Source organism: Malaclemys terrapin, chromosome 23 (genome assembly GCF_027887155.1).
Source record: "Malaclemys terrapin pileata isolate rMalTer1 chromosome 23, rMalTer1.hap1, whole genome shotgun sequence".
Lineage (NCBI taxonomy): Eukaryota > Metazoa > Chordata > Testudines > Emydidae > Malaclemys > Malaclemys terrapin.
In genome coordinates, this window is record NC_071527.1 from 10250547 (window position 1) to 10268186 (window position 17640).

Below are 17640 nucleotides of genomic sequence, written 5' to 3' on the forward strand. Positions count from 1 at the left end.
GGGCTGGCCGAAGCCCAGAGTGCCCCCACCCCCTCATTGGGAGCTCTGGTCTGGCCAAAGTCCTGCCCCGATCCCCACCACCTGCCCGGAGGAGTCCTGGGCCAGTCGCGGCCGTCCCTCCCTTCCCCTCTCTTTTCCTCCCCAGACCCCAAGCCATCCAGATATGTTTTTAATTATTATTTGGAATTCTATTATGTAAAAGCATTTTTAAATTTACTTCAGAATTGTTATACAATCACTTTTACCAAAACAAGCACAAGAAACAATAATAAAAAAGACAAGAATGTGCAAAACACCTTATTTGTGTTTCTATTCTGTTAGGTCCAGTAAAGACTAGAGATAACTGTGCATGTTTTTATTATTGAGTCTGCAAAAAACCCCAAAACCTTACATAAATAAATGACAATGACTTGGATGTATATATGTGCATATTACTTAATTAACTTTGGGAAAAATAAATAATTTTAGGAAAAAGTGTAAGTGCAGCCACCAGTAAGAGTTAGTGGGCGCACTCTGAGGCCACCCAAAAATTGGTTGTGAGAACCCCTGTTTTAGTGCATTTTTGGAGCTCTCCTCTGAGTGAGGCGAGCAGCCCAGGCCTGAATCCTGCACCAAGATCCAGTCCCACAAAACTCAGTGCAGGATCAGGGGCTTGCGGATGCAACATCAGATTTTCAAGCACCGGGTGTTTTGAGCTCATTTGAAAAGCTGGCTGTCACGTGCCACAATGGGAGCTGCTGGGCACTGAGTGGGGTGGGGACGGACTGGGGCAGGGAGAATCTGGGTCCCCGGTTTTGGGGGGTGAGTAGGCTCCAGGGGAGAATTAGCCCCTATGCGGGGGGAGGGGGGGTGAGCCCCACAAGGGGGGGTGAGGGAAAATCCATTTTGGGTGAGGGAGCAGTGAAATCTGGCCCCAAGTTCTTCTGAAAATCTGGCTCTTGATGGGACAACCAGCCCCAGCTAGAACTTTCTGTGGCTCCTTTGAGGGAGATGCCACATTTTTAACTAGCGCAATCAGATGCCGCCGGGCCCACACATGGGTGCACTGGAAGCATCAGGCAGCTGGCTGGGCCATCCCGCTCAGAGCAGATGCCTCATTCCTATCCTGCTGTGAGTTTTGGATCCATTTCTTCCACCATCCACCCCCTTCTGCAATCACGTCCGTCTCTCTGTCGGATGAAAGCACCATAGTGCCCCCCGGGGGTGAGCACATCCCCAGTCTGGTGCAGCTCAGCCTGCTCTATCCCAAGGTTTACTAGGCCCCAGCCCCTCTTAGCCTGGTCTGCTCCAGCCGGGCCCTGGTTTTGGGGCCCTGTGCAAGGCTGTGAGTGCACTGTCGCTCTCTCTCGCCATTCTGCTGGCGGGACACAAGGTTTATTTGGAGCCCAGCTCCCTGACTCAGTGGAGCTGGGTGGCCCCTGAATGGGGGGGATTTTCACAGGGGTTCCCCAGGAGTCAGCAGACTGGGGACCGACAGGGAGTCCCCAGGACTCCCAGACCAGATGGTTGTTAGGGGGAGGCACAACTGCTAGACTAGGGAGTGTTGGGGGAGAGGCAGGTTCCCCATGCTGGGGGAGTTGGAGGGAGGGGCAGGATTCCCGTTGGGGGGGGTAGAGTTGGAGGGTCTCCCTAAAACCCAGGCCCTGGAGTCTCCAACCAGCTAGCTGGGAGCGCATGCGCATTAAGAGTTGCCCGAGACAGGCTGAGCAGGCTGAAATACCCACAAACAAACACAAGAGGGCACCAGTATGCGCAGCGGAGTCTCCGAAGGGTTATTGCCGTCGGGGGCCATGGACGCTATGCGCATGTGTATTACACTTTAGCGGGTCCTGCAGTGCGATAACTTTGCCAGCAGGTGACGCTACGTGATCATCACGGCGCATGCGGTCCCTTTTCAGTCCGAGGGCCTCGCCTCAACGGGCAGGGGGCACTGGTGGAGAGCTGGGCGTGGACGCATGCGTACAAACGCCTCTCGGAAGCGGTGGGTGTGTGGCGGGATTACGGCGGCACAGCTGGTTCAATCTCGCGCCTGCGCAGCGTGGCTCGCCAGAAGGTACGGCGGCTCGGCGGGCTCATGCCGCGCCTGCGCAGCGCGTGTTTGTGTATTCTGGCTGCGAGGCGGCGCTGGCTCCGGGGGGAAGATGGCGGCGTCCTCGCTGGAGCAGAAGCTGTCCCGCCTGGAGGCCAAGCTGAAGCAGGAGAACCGGGAGGCCCGGCGGAAGATCGACCTGAACCTGGAGATCAGCCCAGCCCGGGCCCGGCCCAGTAAGGGGGGGCCGCGAGAGGAGGGGCCCTGGGGGATGACAGGGGCCCCGGGGCGGGGCCTGAGGGGGGCGAGGTTGGCAGGGGAGGGGTCTGAGCTCTGGGGGTCTGGGAGGGGGAGGGACCTCGGGATGACAGGAGCGCGAGGTGAGGAGTCTGAGGTCTAAGGGTGGGGGTAGCGGGCCCCGTGGGAGGGGGCGCTTGAAGACTGGGGCTCTGGAGGAGAAGGGTCTAAATGGGGGTTAGGTAGGGAGGGGCGGGATTTAGGGATTGAGGCCTGTGAGAGGCCTTTGGGATGACAGGTGGGGGGAGAGGGGGTGAGAGAGTAGCCACTGGCCACAGTGATCTGTGTGGGGAAAGGGGGCAAGGTGAGTCTTTGGGGGGAGGAGTTGGGGGGTTGTAGAAGGGGGATAGGGAGGGCCCTGGGTGGGGCGGGGATGGGAATCTGAGGGAGGTGGGCCTGCAGTTGGGGTGCGGGGGAAGGGACTGTTCTAGGGAAAAGGAGGGATCTAGGCTGAAGAGGTTGTTTTTTGGAGTTGGGCAGCATAGTGGGCCATGATGAAGGGGAGAAGGGTGTGAGACCAGCAGAGGGGACCCCACTCTTTGTGACAGTTTTGTTTGTAATGGAAGGAGGAGAATAGGTGGGACTGGGATCACAATCGGGTTGGGGGGGATGAGAGGTGGAAGGATGATCGTGAGTCTCTCCATATTCTGGGAGAACAAGGAATGGTGAGGTGAATAAGGACCTCCCCAAGAGGCATGGGGTACAGTACAGCAGGGATTGCTGCTTGCTGTGTGTGTGGGAGAGGGATGTTCAGGTAGAGATGACAAGAATCGGGGTTGCCCCTTACCACCAGGCATATACGAGGAGGAGAAGGGAGAGACCATTGGCTATGCAGGATGAGTGAGGAGAGAGTTGAGTTGATCAGGTTGCCTGGTATGTGGCATCCCATTTGTTTGAAGACAGGATGAGGGGTTCAGCATATGTGACCTGTCAACATTAATGATGAAAGTGCTTTTGGGGTGGTCATCTACTGAGGCCATAGGAAAGGATATGTGTGCAAGACTCTGAATTGGTGGGTGTGGGAATAAGTTAGATGATCTTTATGGGTGGGTTAGAGTCTGATTTTTAATGTTCTGAGCATGCAGTGATTTGGGTGGAAATGCCAGTCTCTTCTTATCCTGTCATCTGGCACCTCAGCTAGGCTTGCAGCATGTGGCAAGTGTGTGTGTGTGTGTGTGCAAACTGACTTGTGGCACACTTGAGGCTACCAAAAGGCAATTGTCAATCAGTTGTATAATCATGTGAGATAGTTAGATGTGGAAATGTTGGTGTGTCCTTTCTGCCTTGGGTTCAGGCTAGTCAGCTAGAGAGGAAGAACAGTGGTTTTACCTCTGAAGCCTCGTGTGAAGGAATGAGGGTAGGAAGCATGTTCTAATAGCGAATAAGGCAGTGGACTAGGACTTGGTAGACCTGAGTTCAATTACTGCCTTAGACACAGACCTTGAGTCACTTAATCTACCTAGTGCCTCAGTCTCCTATCTGTAATATGTGAATAATACCACCCTACATGACAGGGCTTCTATGAGGGTAAAGTCCCTTAATGAGTGTGAGCAGCTCAGATATTGTGATGAGAGCTTTTTAAATTATTAGAAAGAGGATTGTGTAATTAAATGATGGTTACATGATCATATAATTATGTGCTCACAACAAGCCTTGGGAGTACTAGATTCTGCTGCTGGCCCAGTTACCTATCAGGCAATAATTTCTGGAGAGTGATTGCAAGGGGATGAGTTTTCAAAAGTTACTTGTCAAGCAGGCTCTTAGCAGCTGCTTCGCTTCTTTTCCTCCATGGCACAGAATTGGTGTCTCATCTCCCCAATTAGTTGTGTAGTTACCACCTTGAAACTGTCCATTGGCTGGGTGCTATCCTGAGTGAGTTTTGTTTTAAGCCAAAAGACGAATAAATTAATTTTAAGCTGATCGATACCAGCCTCAGAAAATAATCATAGGAATTTACTGTCTAGTAACGCAATCTACTTGCTCAGTTTTACCATGATGATGATCAAGAATCAACTATCTACTTGCCAAGGGCAAGTAGAATTTTCAAAGGCTGATCCATATGCACTAAATATGGACTGTGTTTGAGGGAGAGATTTTAACGCTTTCTCTTAGGGACTGTGAGACAGAGAAAGGCGGTGAGCATCCTGGATTCCCATTGCTTCAATAGCAACTGACGACACTTGTTACCTTGGAACGTCATACTCGCTGTCGGCAGTAAGCATAGTTTGGAGTGTAGATGGCTGTAGTGTCAGGAGGGCAACGATTCCGTGTTGTGGCATCTTTTGAAATTTATTTTCGTTCCATGTTGGAACACAAGCAAAGCCTTTCCAACGCTTTTGTGAACATGAAATTGTTGATATGTCTGGTTTTGGATCAAAAGTTGCGGTTTTCTATTCAGGGAGGTTTTTGGGCCCACATAGGTAGGGGGCGAGGGAGAAGGTTGTGGGTGTCTCATGCTATATAGCTTGGTGGTTAGGGCACTGGGCTGGAATGTGGGAGACCCGTGTTCTAGTTCCTGCTCTACCTGATACAGAGCAGAATTCTTCATCCCCGATCATTCTAAATCAGGCAGAGTGAGGACTTGAACCTGGGTTTCCCAGGCCGGTGCTCTAGCCATCTGGCTATAGAGTGTGAGGGTCTCTGTCTTTCAAGTCCTGGACCAAAAAATCTTCCAGGTGATTGTCAAAACCAATACATCTCTGCAAAATGTTTGAGCTTTGATGAAAGTTCATTTGGTCAAAAATGGTTCCATCCAACTCAAGTTGACCAGGGCTAGTTCAGCTCTTGTATAAAAAGATCCATGCTGTGGTGAGGTGATAGGTGTTCATCTTAGATATCATCTCATTTAACGGGGGCACTGATGTTTAGATGCTTAGGCCTAGGCTCCAACAGTTGAGGACTCCTGGGTTCTAAACCTGGTTTACTGTGTTACGCTGGGCAAGTCATTTCTCCATACTTCAGTTGCCCCAGCTGTAAAATGAGGATGAAAATAATCCTTTTTGTCAAGCCTTTTGACATCTATAGAAGTCAGAATACTCAGTAGAAAGTATTGCTCATTTTTTGCAAGACCACAGTTAAGGAATGGGCTCGTGAGTCTATAAGGACTTGAAGGGTGTAGGTACCAAGAAGAAAGATTATTTAGGATGCTTCAACAGGACATGACTTGAAGGAATAGACTGAATGTTAAGGGAAGACTTCCTGCCTGTGAGATTTACTAGCCCAATGGCTCTCAACCCTATTGTACCCATTTCAGGAGTCTGATTTGTCTTGCGTACTCCCAAGTTTCACCTCACTTAAAAACTACTTATTTACAAAATCACACATAAAAATACAAAAGTATCACAGCATGCTATTACTGACAAATTGCTGACTTATACCTATATCATAGAACTGGAAGGGACCCTGAAAGGTCATCAAGTCCAGCCCCCTGCCTTCACTAGCAAGACCAAGTACTGATTTTGCCCCAGATCCGTAAGTGGCCCCCTCAAGGATTGAACTCACAACCCTGGGTTTAGCAGGCCAATGCTCAAACCACTGAGCTCATTTTTACAATATACACCTCTACCTCGATATAACACTGTCCTCGGGAACCAAAAAATCTTACCGCGTTATAGGTGAAAACTGCGTTATATTGAACTTGCTTTGATCCACCGGAGTGCGCAGCCCTGCCCCCCCCGGAGCACTGCTTTACTGCGTTATATCTGAATTCGTGTTATATCGGGTCGTATTATATCGAGGTAGGGGTGTACTTATAAAATAAATCAACTGGAATATAAATATTATACTTACAGTTCAGTGTATAGTGTACATAGTGCAGTATAAACAAGTCAGTGTATGAAATTTTAGTTTGTACTGACTTTGCTAGTGCTTTTTATGTAGCCTGTTGTAAACCTAGGCAGATATCTAGATGAGCTGATGTACCCCCTGGAAGACCGCTGCGTATCCCCAGGGGTACACGAAACCCTGGTTGAGAACCAGTGTACTAGCCTGTGCAACGGTCTCACCAAGGAAATATGGTAGATGTCCCCTTGACATTTACACTAGGTTGGACAGAGTCTTGGAGAATGTACTGTAGGAAGCAATCTTGCATTTGGGCCCCAATGAGTATAGATGAGAAGCACCCTATTGGGGCTTTTATCCTGCTTGGAGAAAGGACCAAATCCTTTAGTGAAATCTGTGCTTGTCTTAGCTGCTCACTTCCTCCTTGCTCCCACCATTCTGTTGCCCCAAAAGAAACAACCCACCAACTGCCTCCTCAGAGATCTCTGGCCTTACTGCCCAGGCTGCCTAGCTTCCTTTAATTCATCTGTTGGGCTGGAAGAGCAGGAAGGCTCTGCTGTGTCCTGCCTTTTTGAAGCTCATTGACATGTTGCTTCCCTGGTATTGAAAATCAGTAACGAGGGTGGGCAGGCTGCTAAGCTCAGGCCCTGGTGCTGGCCAGTTGGTGCTCGTCTTGGCTCTCTTGGTTTGTTATGTGAGGGAACTGGAAATGCTGAGATAGGGAATCACAGTTGTGCTTATTTGAGAAGCTCAGCAAAGGGGGTTTTCATGGAAATGTCTAAAGGGCTCTCAGGAAGCCCACTTAACACAGGCAATAGGTGCATCCATGTCTGGACACTGTTGATTTGCCATTATTGATCCGCAGTTCAAGAAAGCTTCATATCCTGGGAATTCTAGAACCCTGCTAGAATGCTGATCTGTCCACTGAAGGGTTAGTATCCGGAACAGTTGTCCAGATTGGTTCTGGACGACAGCCATGCTAGTGGATTGAGCTGGCACAGTAACGAGGGAGAGTCTGAAGGAATAAAGAAAACTGATTTGGTTTCTAATTCAGTTTTGTAAAAACAGCACAGTGTTTGGCTTAAAATTGCACTCTCATGTCTAAACATGGAGTGTCTGCAACCCAAGGCTGAGAATCTGCGAGTGACACAGGCTGTAGTTGCCTTTTCATTGCTCAGGTTGAGTTAAATACGAAAACAATCAGCATAAATAGTGACAAGTAAATAGGACTTTAAAAATCATCTCACTTGTTATAAGCTCTGGTAGCGTTAGTGACAAAGAAAGAAATGAGCTTATTTACCAGATGACAATTTTTAGGGTATTATTTATATTCGAGTGGTACCGATATGCCCTAATCCAGAAAGGGGCCTCATGGTGTTGGTTTCTGTTCATACACATAGTGTACTCTGCCCTGAAGAGTTTATCATAAATAATAAATTAATGGAGATATCCCATCTCCTAGAACTGGAAGGGACCTTGAAAGGTCATCGAGTCCAGCCCCCGGCCTTCACTAGCAGGACCCAAGTACTGATTTTGCCCCAGTTCCTTAAGTGACCCCCTCAAGGATTGAACTCACAACCTAAGAACCGAAAAGTGAAACCAACTACAAACAAAAGTGAAACTGACCAGTCTGAACTTCAGTTTGTGCCAAATTGCGGAGGCGCAAGTGTTGGAAAGCAAAAATAGCCTTTAATGATCTCAGGTGTTCGTCAGGAATCCAGAACCGGATGACTCTTGTCCTGCTGTTGTCTCTTTAAATCGAACAAATGACAGTCCCATTTTGTAATCAGCGCATTGCCTGTGGTATCTTACAACCTGACGCATCAAAAGAAGGGCAAGAAAAATTATTAGGAGTATGGAACAGGTTCTGTATGGGAGAGATTAAAAAAGATTGGGGACTGTTCCGCTTATAAAAGAGATAAGTAAAGAGGGATCTGATAGAGATCTATAAAACCAGGAATGGTATGGAGAAAGTGACCAAGGAAATGTTATTTACTCTTTCACATAACACAAGAACCGGGGTCACCTGATGAAATTAATAGGCAGCAAGTTTAAAACAAACGTAAGAAAGTACTTCTTCACACAACGTACAGTCAGACTGTGGAACTCATTTCCGGGGCTGTTATGAAGGTCAAAAGTATAACTGGGGTAAAAAAAAAAAAATTCCATAAGTTCATGGAGGATAGGTCCATGAATGGCTATTAGCCAAAATGGTCAGGGACAAAACCCCATGCTCTGGGTGTCCCAAAGCCTCTGACTCTCAGAAGCTGGGACGAATGACTGGGGATGGATCACTCAGTAATTGCCCTGTTCTGTTCATTCCCTCTGAAGCATTTTGCACCAGCCATTGTCAGAAGACAGGATACTGGGCCAGATGGACCATTGGTCTGACCCAGTATGGCTGTTCTTATGTTCTTAAAAAGATCTGTATGAGTAGGCTCTTATGCCTGTATGGAGTCCCTTGAATGGATCAGTGCCTTAGAGATGAAAGAGCTTTGCTAGGTCACACATGGAAAAATTTCCAACACCCTAGGGAGGCCAGTGGGGGATTGTTCCTTGTGGTATTTCGCTAAATTTCATTTTAAATGTCCCAAATTTGGGGCTTCTGCTGCTTTCCTCAAGACCCTTTTACAGTCTAATAGCTCTTCTTGTTGGGAAGTTGTCCTCCCACCAATCAAGCTAAATCTTCTTCTGTTTCACCTCATGGCTGCTGTGTATCACTTGAATTCCTCCTCCCCTCTGGCAGGCAAACCCTCTTTCTCCCTTCATTGTATTGTTACCAGGCTACACAATTGAATCCTCTGATAGGAACCTTGGCCTTTTTTTCACCTTTCTCAGCTGGACAGAATGTGGATTGTCTGCTGGGATCATCTGGGCATGTCTCACCTAATTCCCTGGTAGCACCTTGGTCTTGCCTATTCTCTGCCTGTGGCACACAACAGTTTAGTCACCTGAGGACTGAAATGCTTTAGTCTAACCCAAGGTATTGAGTTCATTACAGGCAGGGCCGACTCCAGGCACCAGGCAACCAAGCACATGCTTGGGGCGGCACCTGGTAAGGGGCGGCCAATCTTGGGGTGGTGGGGGGCAGCGCGGCATTCCGCGGGGGGCGCTCCGGCGGTGCGGTGTTCGGGGGGGGGAGTTTGGCGGGGGGGGGGGGGGGGGCGGTGCGGCGCTCGGGGTTCCAGCGGCGCTGGGGGGGTGGGGGGGAGTTCCGGCGGCGCGGGGCACAGCGCTCGGCAGGGGGGGCTCGGCGGGGCGGTGCTTTTTTTTGCTGCTTGGGGCAGCAAAAAAGTTAGAGCCGGCCCTGATTACAGGAAGTAACTGGATGGAATTTAATGGCCTGTGTTAGGCAAAAAGATCAGACTAGAGGTTTGAATTGGCCTCTTCTGGCCTTAAACTCTGTGAAATAGTGTCCAGTGAATAACAACCTAAGGGAATCTGTCCGCTCCAGTTAGAGGGCTCTGGGATACTGATGCTGTCCACAGAGATCACTGAGATTCCATGCTGTGAAACCAGGATTGAGAGATGTTTGGCCCATCGGCATTGCCCTCTGGTGACTCGTGCAGGCTGTGCATCAATAGCTTCTGGCAGAAATGCTGCCTCTTAATATTTGGGCTAAACGAATCAAAGAGAGTTGTGAACAGCTCATGTGTGACTGTTGAAATGATGTCTGCCACCCCCAAGAGCAGTGTTGCCTGGGATAGTTTGCACAATGCTGATCAGTCTTATGAGAGACTCCCCCAGAGGTGACTATGCTTTTTGGTTGCTCTATTTGTGTTGTCTTTCTTCTCAGATAGCCTTGAGACTCTTGAAGAAATGGTAGATTTAACTGCATGCACTGTGGCGGAGGCCTGAATAGGAGGCTTGCTGCTACAGCCACCTGCATCCTATAGCCTTAGTTGAAGCTGATACTTCTTAGCTGCCCAGCAGGTTGGTTCTGGAAAGCTTTGTTGCCTGTGGAGCACGGTCTGTGCTTGAAGGTGAACAAAAGTAACTTGCTGGGTCTAATCCTGCAGCCTGCACTCGGGTGAGTAATCCCATTGAAGACAGCAGGACTGCGCACTTCAGTAAAGGGAGACTTATAGGATCAAGCTCAAATCTTAATGGAAGGATGTGTAGATTGCTGCATTTTAACTAAATCCAGTATTGAAGGGCTTATTAAACCACCCTGTGCTGAGTTCAGTTTTCTATTTCTCCTTCCTCAGCTGAGATCTTTCTTAAAGCTGCAGGGCCTGAATTCTGTGACCAGTTTGCAGGTGGTGGGTGGAGCACACCAGAGACTCACCCCTCCCATGTAACTTCACAATCTAAAACAGACTTGCCACTGGGATATTTCCTTCTGCTGTTGGGTTAAATTGAGTAAACGAGAGAGAAATGTGCTCTTGTGAAGAAACCAGAAAACAAAAACCAATTTAGCCCAGTGAATTTCTTGGGTGTTTTAGTTTTTTTTCATTTTTTTTTAAACAGCATTTTCCCTGTGAAGTATTTCTCTGAACCTAGCATCAGTGAGGAAGATATTTTGAAACATCAGGCTCCGATTGCTTTCTGTAAAGGAAAAATGTCGCTATTTTAAAGGGAAGCTGTGAGAACATTAAGAGACTTATTAGATCTATTAAGAAACAAGTGGCGAATTATCTGTCAAGAAACATACAAGGGAAAGGAGAATGGGTGGAGTGGTTGAAGGGGTGGGCCTAGTGGTGGACTCAGGGGATATTGATGAGATGGGAGTGAACTGTTAGTGGATTTTGGTTTATTAGACTCTAGGAACTGCAGGGAGGTGGATCTGATGATGTGGTTCTGTATGAAGCTAGCCAGCTCCTCTTACTTCCTCTGTCGTCAGTGCTGAATTCAGGTTGAGGGTGGTTTAGGAGTATAGGACTGGAAGGGTCCTCCTGGTTCCAGAAGTCCAGTCTCCTACTGTCACAAGCAACCCCAGCATATCATCCTGTTCATAAATTCATCAAGCTCCATCTTAAAACGAATTAGGTAGTTAGCTTCCTTTACTCCTATTTAAAGACTGTTCCAGGTTATTCTTATTCTGTCATAAATGTGAAAGCCACTTATCAGTGCTGCAAATGGATGCTGTAGCCATCATCCTGAGTTTTTCTGACTGGACCTGCCTAGTATTGAAGGAAAGGGTAGAAAGCAAGCAATCAAAATTGGCTGAAATCACAACATTTGATCATTCTTCTGAAATAAAGTGTGAACATTGCCAAGAGTTGTTGAGCAACAAGAGAGAAGGGATTTGTGCCCATCTCTAAAAGACTAGAAAATTGGTTTCTTCGGATTTAAGATCAAATGTCCCATTGAATGAAACTCTTGCTATTGAAATGGATGAACAAAACATAGGTGAGCTTGATCCTGAAGCAAGGCATTTTTTGAGGTTGCTGTTGTCAAGACGTAGCCACAGTGATTGTGTAAGTCCCTGCTCTCTTCATTCACAAGTGGTCTTAGTTTGCCGTTTGGGACAAGGACGAAGATCAGTGAGTGATTATGGCATAACAACTATTGAATGGCAGAGAATCTTCTTTTGTGCTAGTAATACTTCACACAAAATGAACAGTTCAAAGAAATGATTGAAGCAATTTGCCCTGGACATACTTCTTCTAATGGATTGAAAGTGGCAGGGTCTGTTACTAGACGCTGCAAGTGAAGAAATGGGGGTGGGATGGGGGGGGGGGGGGGATGAAAGGAGGAGCTTAAAAGGTTGATTTGAACACTTGTCCCACAAACATTTTTGATCCTCCTAGGCATGGTACATCCCCTCTAAACTTGTCTGCAAATCCTGTTTTGCTTCAGATTCCTCCTTGAGATCCAGAGATGCCTACAGGAAAATGCCAGCTGATAGATTCAAGGAGCTCGATCTATTTAGTTTAACAAACATAAGGTTAAGGGGTGACTTGATCACAGTCTGTAAGTATCTACATCGGCAACAAATATTTGATGATGGGCTCTTCAGTCTAGCAGACAAAGGTATAACATGCATAAGGTGTAGATTTTTTAACAGTGAGGGTAATTAACCATTGGACCAACTTATCAAGGGCTGTGGTGGATTCTCCATCACTTTTTCTTCTTTTAATCCCAGAGCATCTTTGCAGACACTGGGATTAGTACAGCATTACCATTCATTCCTGTTCATGGCTTGTTCTTCCCGTAAGCCGAGCCTGGTCATGACATCCCTGCCGTCTAGTGGGTGGTTGGCCTCTAGGTTGGACTAATCTTGCCTGGGTTTGCATTATTTTCTTTCATTCCATTTATTTTCTTTCTTTCTTGTATTTCTCCATCACTGGCAATTTAAAATCAAGATTGGCTGTTTGTTTAAAAGATCAGTTCTACTTCAAAAGGAATTATTTTGGGGCAGTTCTGTGGCCTGTGTTATATAGGAGGTCAGACTACATGATCACAGTGGTGCCTTCCGGCCTTGGAACCAGTAGATAGAAACCCAGCGGAGATTTTTGCTCTTGATCTTGTATATTTCTTATTTACATATAAAAGAAATCAAACCAACACAGAGCCTTCCAGCTGTGTCCACATCTGGCCTATGTTAACCTTGGTTCTTATTCCCATTTTTTGAGCTTGTGGTTTGTGGTACCACCTACCATAAAAATCCTAGGCCAGCCCCACCTCCAGTCACGAGACTGGCATAAAAAACATGAGCTTTGGGAAAAAAATATGAATTTGACGTTTCTTATTTGCCTTCTGTTTTTTGAGCTGTTGGGGGAAGAGGAGGGGGGGTCACGTTTTTAGCCCCCTCCCCCCCCCAACTTATTTTCTTTTCTGAAAATGAAAGAGGAGACTCTCCTGTACACACATAACTCCAAGAGCGGGGCCTGAAGGAACATTACAAAGCAGTTAGATCAGTTGGCAAGGCTGCATTTGTTGCATCTTGGACTGTAAGCTCTTTGGGTCAGGGACTAACCCTAACTAACCCTAAGGCTTCTGCTGCCCATAGAGCAGGAGAAGCTTCAAGCCCCTGAACTATGATTTTGGCAGACATGAAAGAGCTGCTGACATTCACCTTCTTATTTGAAAATGTCACATCCATTTGGAGTACTACTGAGAAGTGACTGTCCAAATGGCCCTGGGGGAGGGGGCTATATGTCCCCAGTCAGATGGGCGTGGCCGTCCCTTAATTTCCAGTGCTACAAACTAAGCCTGGGGTCTGAGTCAAGCTGGATCCATTCCTTCTTGGGCATCAAGTGACCCTTGGTGATTCCTGTCCCCTTAGTGCATTTGTCCAGGCATAACTGATTGGAACTTAAACAATCCTGGTGATGCACAAGAAGGAAGCGAATCCAGCTCTCCCTATGGGCTAGGAGGAGTAAAAAGCAGGGAAATTCTATTTTAGTTATTTCAGTCAGCGGATCGGACTCCAGCACATATACAGACGCAGGCCTGAGGAGTACGTGAAGTTGCTCTTCAAAGCAGAGCTATGCTTTGTGCCTACATGTGCATCTGCTGCCAGTTTTGGATTCTGTACAGTTCTCTGTACTTTATTTAATTCTCCTTTTACAAGACGCTCACTGAGCTGGGAAGTGAAAGGTGATGTGAGGTGGGGGTGGCCACTTCTGTTCAGGTTGGGGGAGGGGTGGAAAAGTCAGGCATCAGATGCCTTCTGGGGTTGTAATTATAGCGAATGATTTGACAGACGCCTGCCTAGCCTACATCCGTCGGAGAGAGTCTCAAGCAAAATTTCCTGACCTGGTGAACTCAGTGATGAGCTACTACTGTCTCTTAATCCTGTCAGGCAACTGTACCGCTTTAAGCAGCCAGGAACAAAGTTGAAGCTAGACAAATTCAGATTGGAAATAAGGTGTATATTTTACCCAATGGGAGTAGTTAACCATTGGAAGAATTTACCAAGTGTTGTGGTGGATTCTCCATCACCGACGATTTTTAAATCAAGATTGGATGGTTTTGTAAAAGCTCTGCTCTAAGAATTATTTTGGGGCAGGTCTCTGGCCTGTTATACAGGAGGCCAGACTAGATGATCACAACGGTCCCTTCTGGCGTTGGAATCTGTGAGCCCCCTGCTGTGCTTTGTGTAAGTAAAATGTTGGTACTGTATGAAATCAGTGCAGCCAGTATTAAATAGATCTCCAAAAGTAATTGGCCCAATGTTCCTGGGCCAGTGCTATTGGCCCCAATTGTTCCTGGCCCAATGCTATTTGTCAGTGATCTAGAAGATAAAATGTGTGTTGGGAAAATTTGCAGCTGACGCAAGGGTTGGTTTAATGGTGAGTAGTGATAAGGACAGGTCAGTTATACGGAGTGGTCAGGATCTCTTGGTGAGCTGGACTCATTTGAGCACCATGTGTTTTTAGTACAGCCCGATGGAAGATCATACACCTAGGAACAAAGAATGTAGGTCATCGTAATGGCATGGGGGACTGTATCCAGGAAAGCAGTGTCTCTAAAAAGGACTCTGGGTCATTAGAGATGATCAGCTGAACATGAGCTCTCAGTGCGATGCTGTGGCTGAGGGCTATTGTGCTCCTTAGCTTTTTAGATAGGAGAATATCAAGTAGGAGTAGGGAGATGGTGTTACCTCAGTATACAGTATTAGTGAGAACATTGCCAGATGCTGCATCCAGTTCTGATGTCCACACTTCAAAAAGAATGTTGAAAATTGGAAAAGGTTCAGAATCGGGAAGAGGGTCTGGAAGAGACATGAGCACAATCTCTCATAGATCGTCAGAAAGATTAGGAGTTGGCTTGATCATGGTCTGTAAGTGGGGAGGTGAGTTTTGATAGTAGAGGGCTCTTTAATCTGTCAGACAAAGGCATTGCTTGATCCAGTGGCTGAAAGATAAATTCACACTAGGAATAAGGTGCAGTGGAATTAACCATTGGAACAATTTACCAAAGGCTGTTGTGGGTTCTCTGTCACTTGAAGTCTATAATTCCAAGATTTGACATCTTTCTGAAAGCTCCTGCCCTGGCTTAACCAGAAGTTATTGGACTTGATGCGGGACTGAGTGGGTGAAATGTGGCCTCTGTTGTTCAGGGGGTCAGACCAGATGATCACAATGGTTCCTTCTGGATTTAGATTAATTCTGCAGACTCTGTTGGGAAGGAGGTGGAATCATGAGCCTCCAGATTGTAAGCAGCCCAAGCACTGTGATGGAGCAGAGCATGCCTGACTAAATGGGGGGAGGTAACAGGGACTTGGCCCAGGTAGGTTGGCAGGGAGACCGGGGCACCAGCATGGAGGAATGGTCTACAGAGAGTTTGCTGCAGTGGAAGGAGATGGGAAGGGAACAGCTGCTGCCTGCACATTTGAGACACTTGGGGAATGGCTGCCCAGGGCTCCGAGGTACATCACTGTATGGTGCATCCCATTTTTCACCTTGTCTGTCGCCCTCTGTTGGTTTCTCACCATTCTCCATCCCTCCCCCTGGAATCAGTTCGCCCCCGCCCGGAATATGATTTGATTTCTTTTGATGACTCGATTGTTTCTGTTGTGATTTATCGTGTTGTTTTTTTCTTCCTTTTCCCAATCCAGTTATTGTGATCACTCTAAGCCCTGCTCCCGCTCCGTCCCAACGAGCAGGTACCAAACTTTTTATCATCGCAGCTTGGATTTCCTGCATCATTTACTTAACGCTTCCTTCAACTGCATAGAAATGCCACCTGTCTGACTTCCCTCCTGTCTGTCTCCTCCTTCCCTCCCCCGTCTTTCCCATATCCACTTGTTACCACCACCATTGATCGAGCACACGTGACCATTCACAGCTAGGAACAGCATTAGGTAAGGCCTCCCATAGGAACATGGCTCTGCTTGCCCACATGCTTTCCTGTCCCTCCACCACTGGAATAGCTTTGGCCACCGCACCTGCCAGCTGAGGCTCTCAAAGCACATTCCAGAAGCAGGTAAGTATTAAACACTATAGGTAGGCAATCCTCGCCTCCACCACTGATACGCAGCCACTTCTGGGCTGGAACGCAGCAGCTCTTGAACAGCACACACCAGCAGTGTGCTCTCAGCATTGTAAGCTAGCAAGTGAAGAAGAATCCCGTGTCCAATTGAAACTACCGCAGCAATGTTAGGAAGGCAACATTTTTCCATGTTGGAATTCGGTCAGGACATTTGGGCTGACATCCCTGTTCTCCGAGCACTGTACACTCCTTGATAGCCACGAGGGGCTGGATTTCTGGAGAAGGCTTAAATACTGTGTCGACGGCACAGCCATGAATTAAATGTGGCTTAGCACAAAAGCGGGAGGTATTTTTATCTGCCTTCCACGTAACCCCCCCCCCCCCAAAAAAAAAAAAAAAAAAAAAACATTTACATTCCCATTTGAAGAACCACCCGGGACCTCTGGAGGAATCTTAGTGTGATTATCATCTGTATTAGAGAACTCCAACTGAGAGATCCAGGTCCCACTGTGCCAGGAGCTGCATACACACAGGTGCGAGAGTCCCTTCCCTGAAGAATTTAGTCTAAATAGCTGAGTGTGTGTGAAAGGAAGGGTTATTCTCACCATTTCACAGATCACACAGGGAGTCCCACTCTAATGCCTTAACCACAAGCCAACTCTCCAGCTGTATGGGCCTCCATATCTCTGTGGCTGGAGCAGAGAGCTTCCCCGAGAGTCCGACTCTCAGAGGAGTGAAGTGGCACTTCCAAATTTTTACCATCCGGGCTGAGAGGCTTTTGTATCTCCTAAGCTAAACAGAGCCAAACCAGGTCAGTACTTGGATGGGTGACCCAAGAAGTGGTGTTAGTGGCTTATTAGGGGGTACTCTTCTCACTGAGTCAGTTCTCAACACAATCTCTGCATTGATGTGCTGCTAGAGTGGCCATCTTCTGGATGAATGCCTGTCTGGCCGTGTCCCCAGTTCTTGCACGTTTATCCTGAGTCTCACATTATTGGGTGTGTTTCTTAAAGCCTCAGCTCTTGGAGTCATATGATTCCATGAGGATCTCAGCTTTCTTCTTTTTTAAATAATTTTTCAGCCTTCATGGCTGCAGAAAGAAGCTGAAAAACATGACTCCTAAAGGCTCATAAATCAGAAAGCAAATAAAATGTTGAATAAAATAATTTATGTGTTTTTTAAAAAAACCCTGTGGTTTTTTTTTTTTTTTAAAGCCAGTCTCATGATTTTTGGGACCAGATGCATAATATTTGAACCCTGGAGCTTGACCACACAGAAAGGAGTTTACGACTTCTTATGGTCATTAAAAATCTCCTGTTCTCTTTATGAGATTTGCGGGGTAGTCCTGGTTTCCAGACTCCAGTTCTGTTCATTACATCCAGTCTGCCTAAATTCCCCTTGCAGCTGCATTTGGGAACAGATTTCTTCACTTCCTGCCCTAAACTTGTTTAGAGATGCTGTGCACTGCGTTCCACCCCAGATTCAACCTCTTTTGACTGTTGTCAGTGAAGTAATCCCAACATTGGATTGTTTTTTTCAGTGATTTGCGTTGCTGTGCACTGTTAAGTGGCTATTGTGCTGATCCCAGAGTCAGCTGCACCTGAGAGTGGCAGGTGAAGCAATCCCACTGTTGGGTTTTTTTGCAGCTGGTT

General features: G+C 47.2%; 1 protein-coding gene across 4 annotated transcripts in view; it reads left to right on the forward strand.

Moving 5' to 3' along the window:
* Positions 1–2128: 2128 nt before the first annotated feature.
* Positions 2129–17640, forward strand: part of MAP2K7 (mitogen-activated protein kinase kinase 7) — a 65356-nt gene continuing 49844 nt past the window's right edge. For 2 of the 4 annotated variants that reach the window (XM_054012995.1, XM_054012997.1), the window contains exons 1-2: positions 2129–2265; positions 15615–15662. In XM_054012995.1, coding sequence (XP_053868970.1) covers positions 2142–2265; positions 15615–15662 — 172 coding nt within the window. In that variant the 5' untranslated portion in view covers positions 2129–2141. The remainder of the gene's footprint in view (positions 2266–15614; positions 15663–17640) is intronic. The other 2 variants (XM_054012996.1, XM_054012998.1) reach the window with 1 other exon arrangement.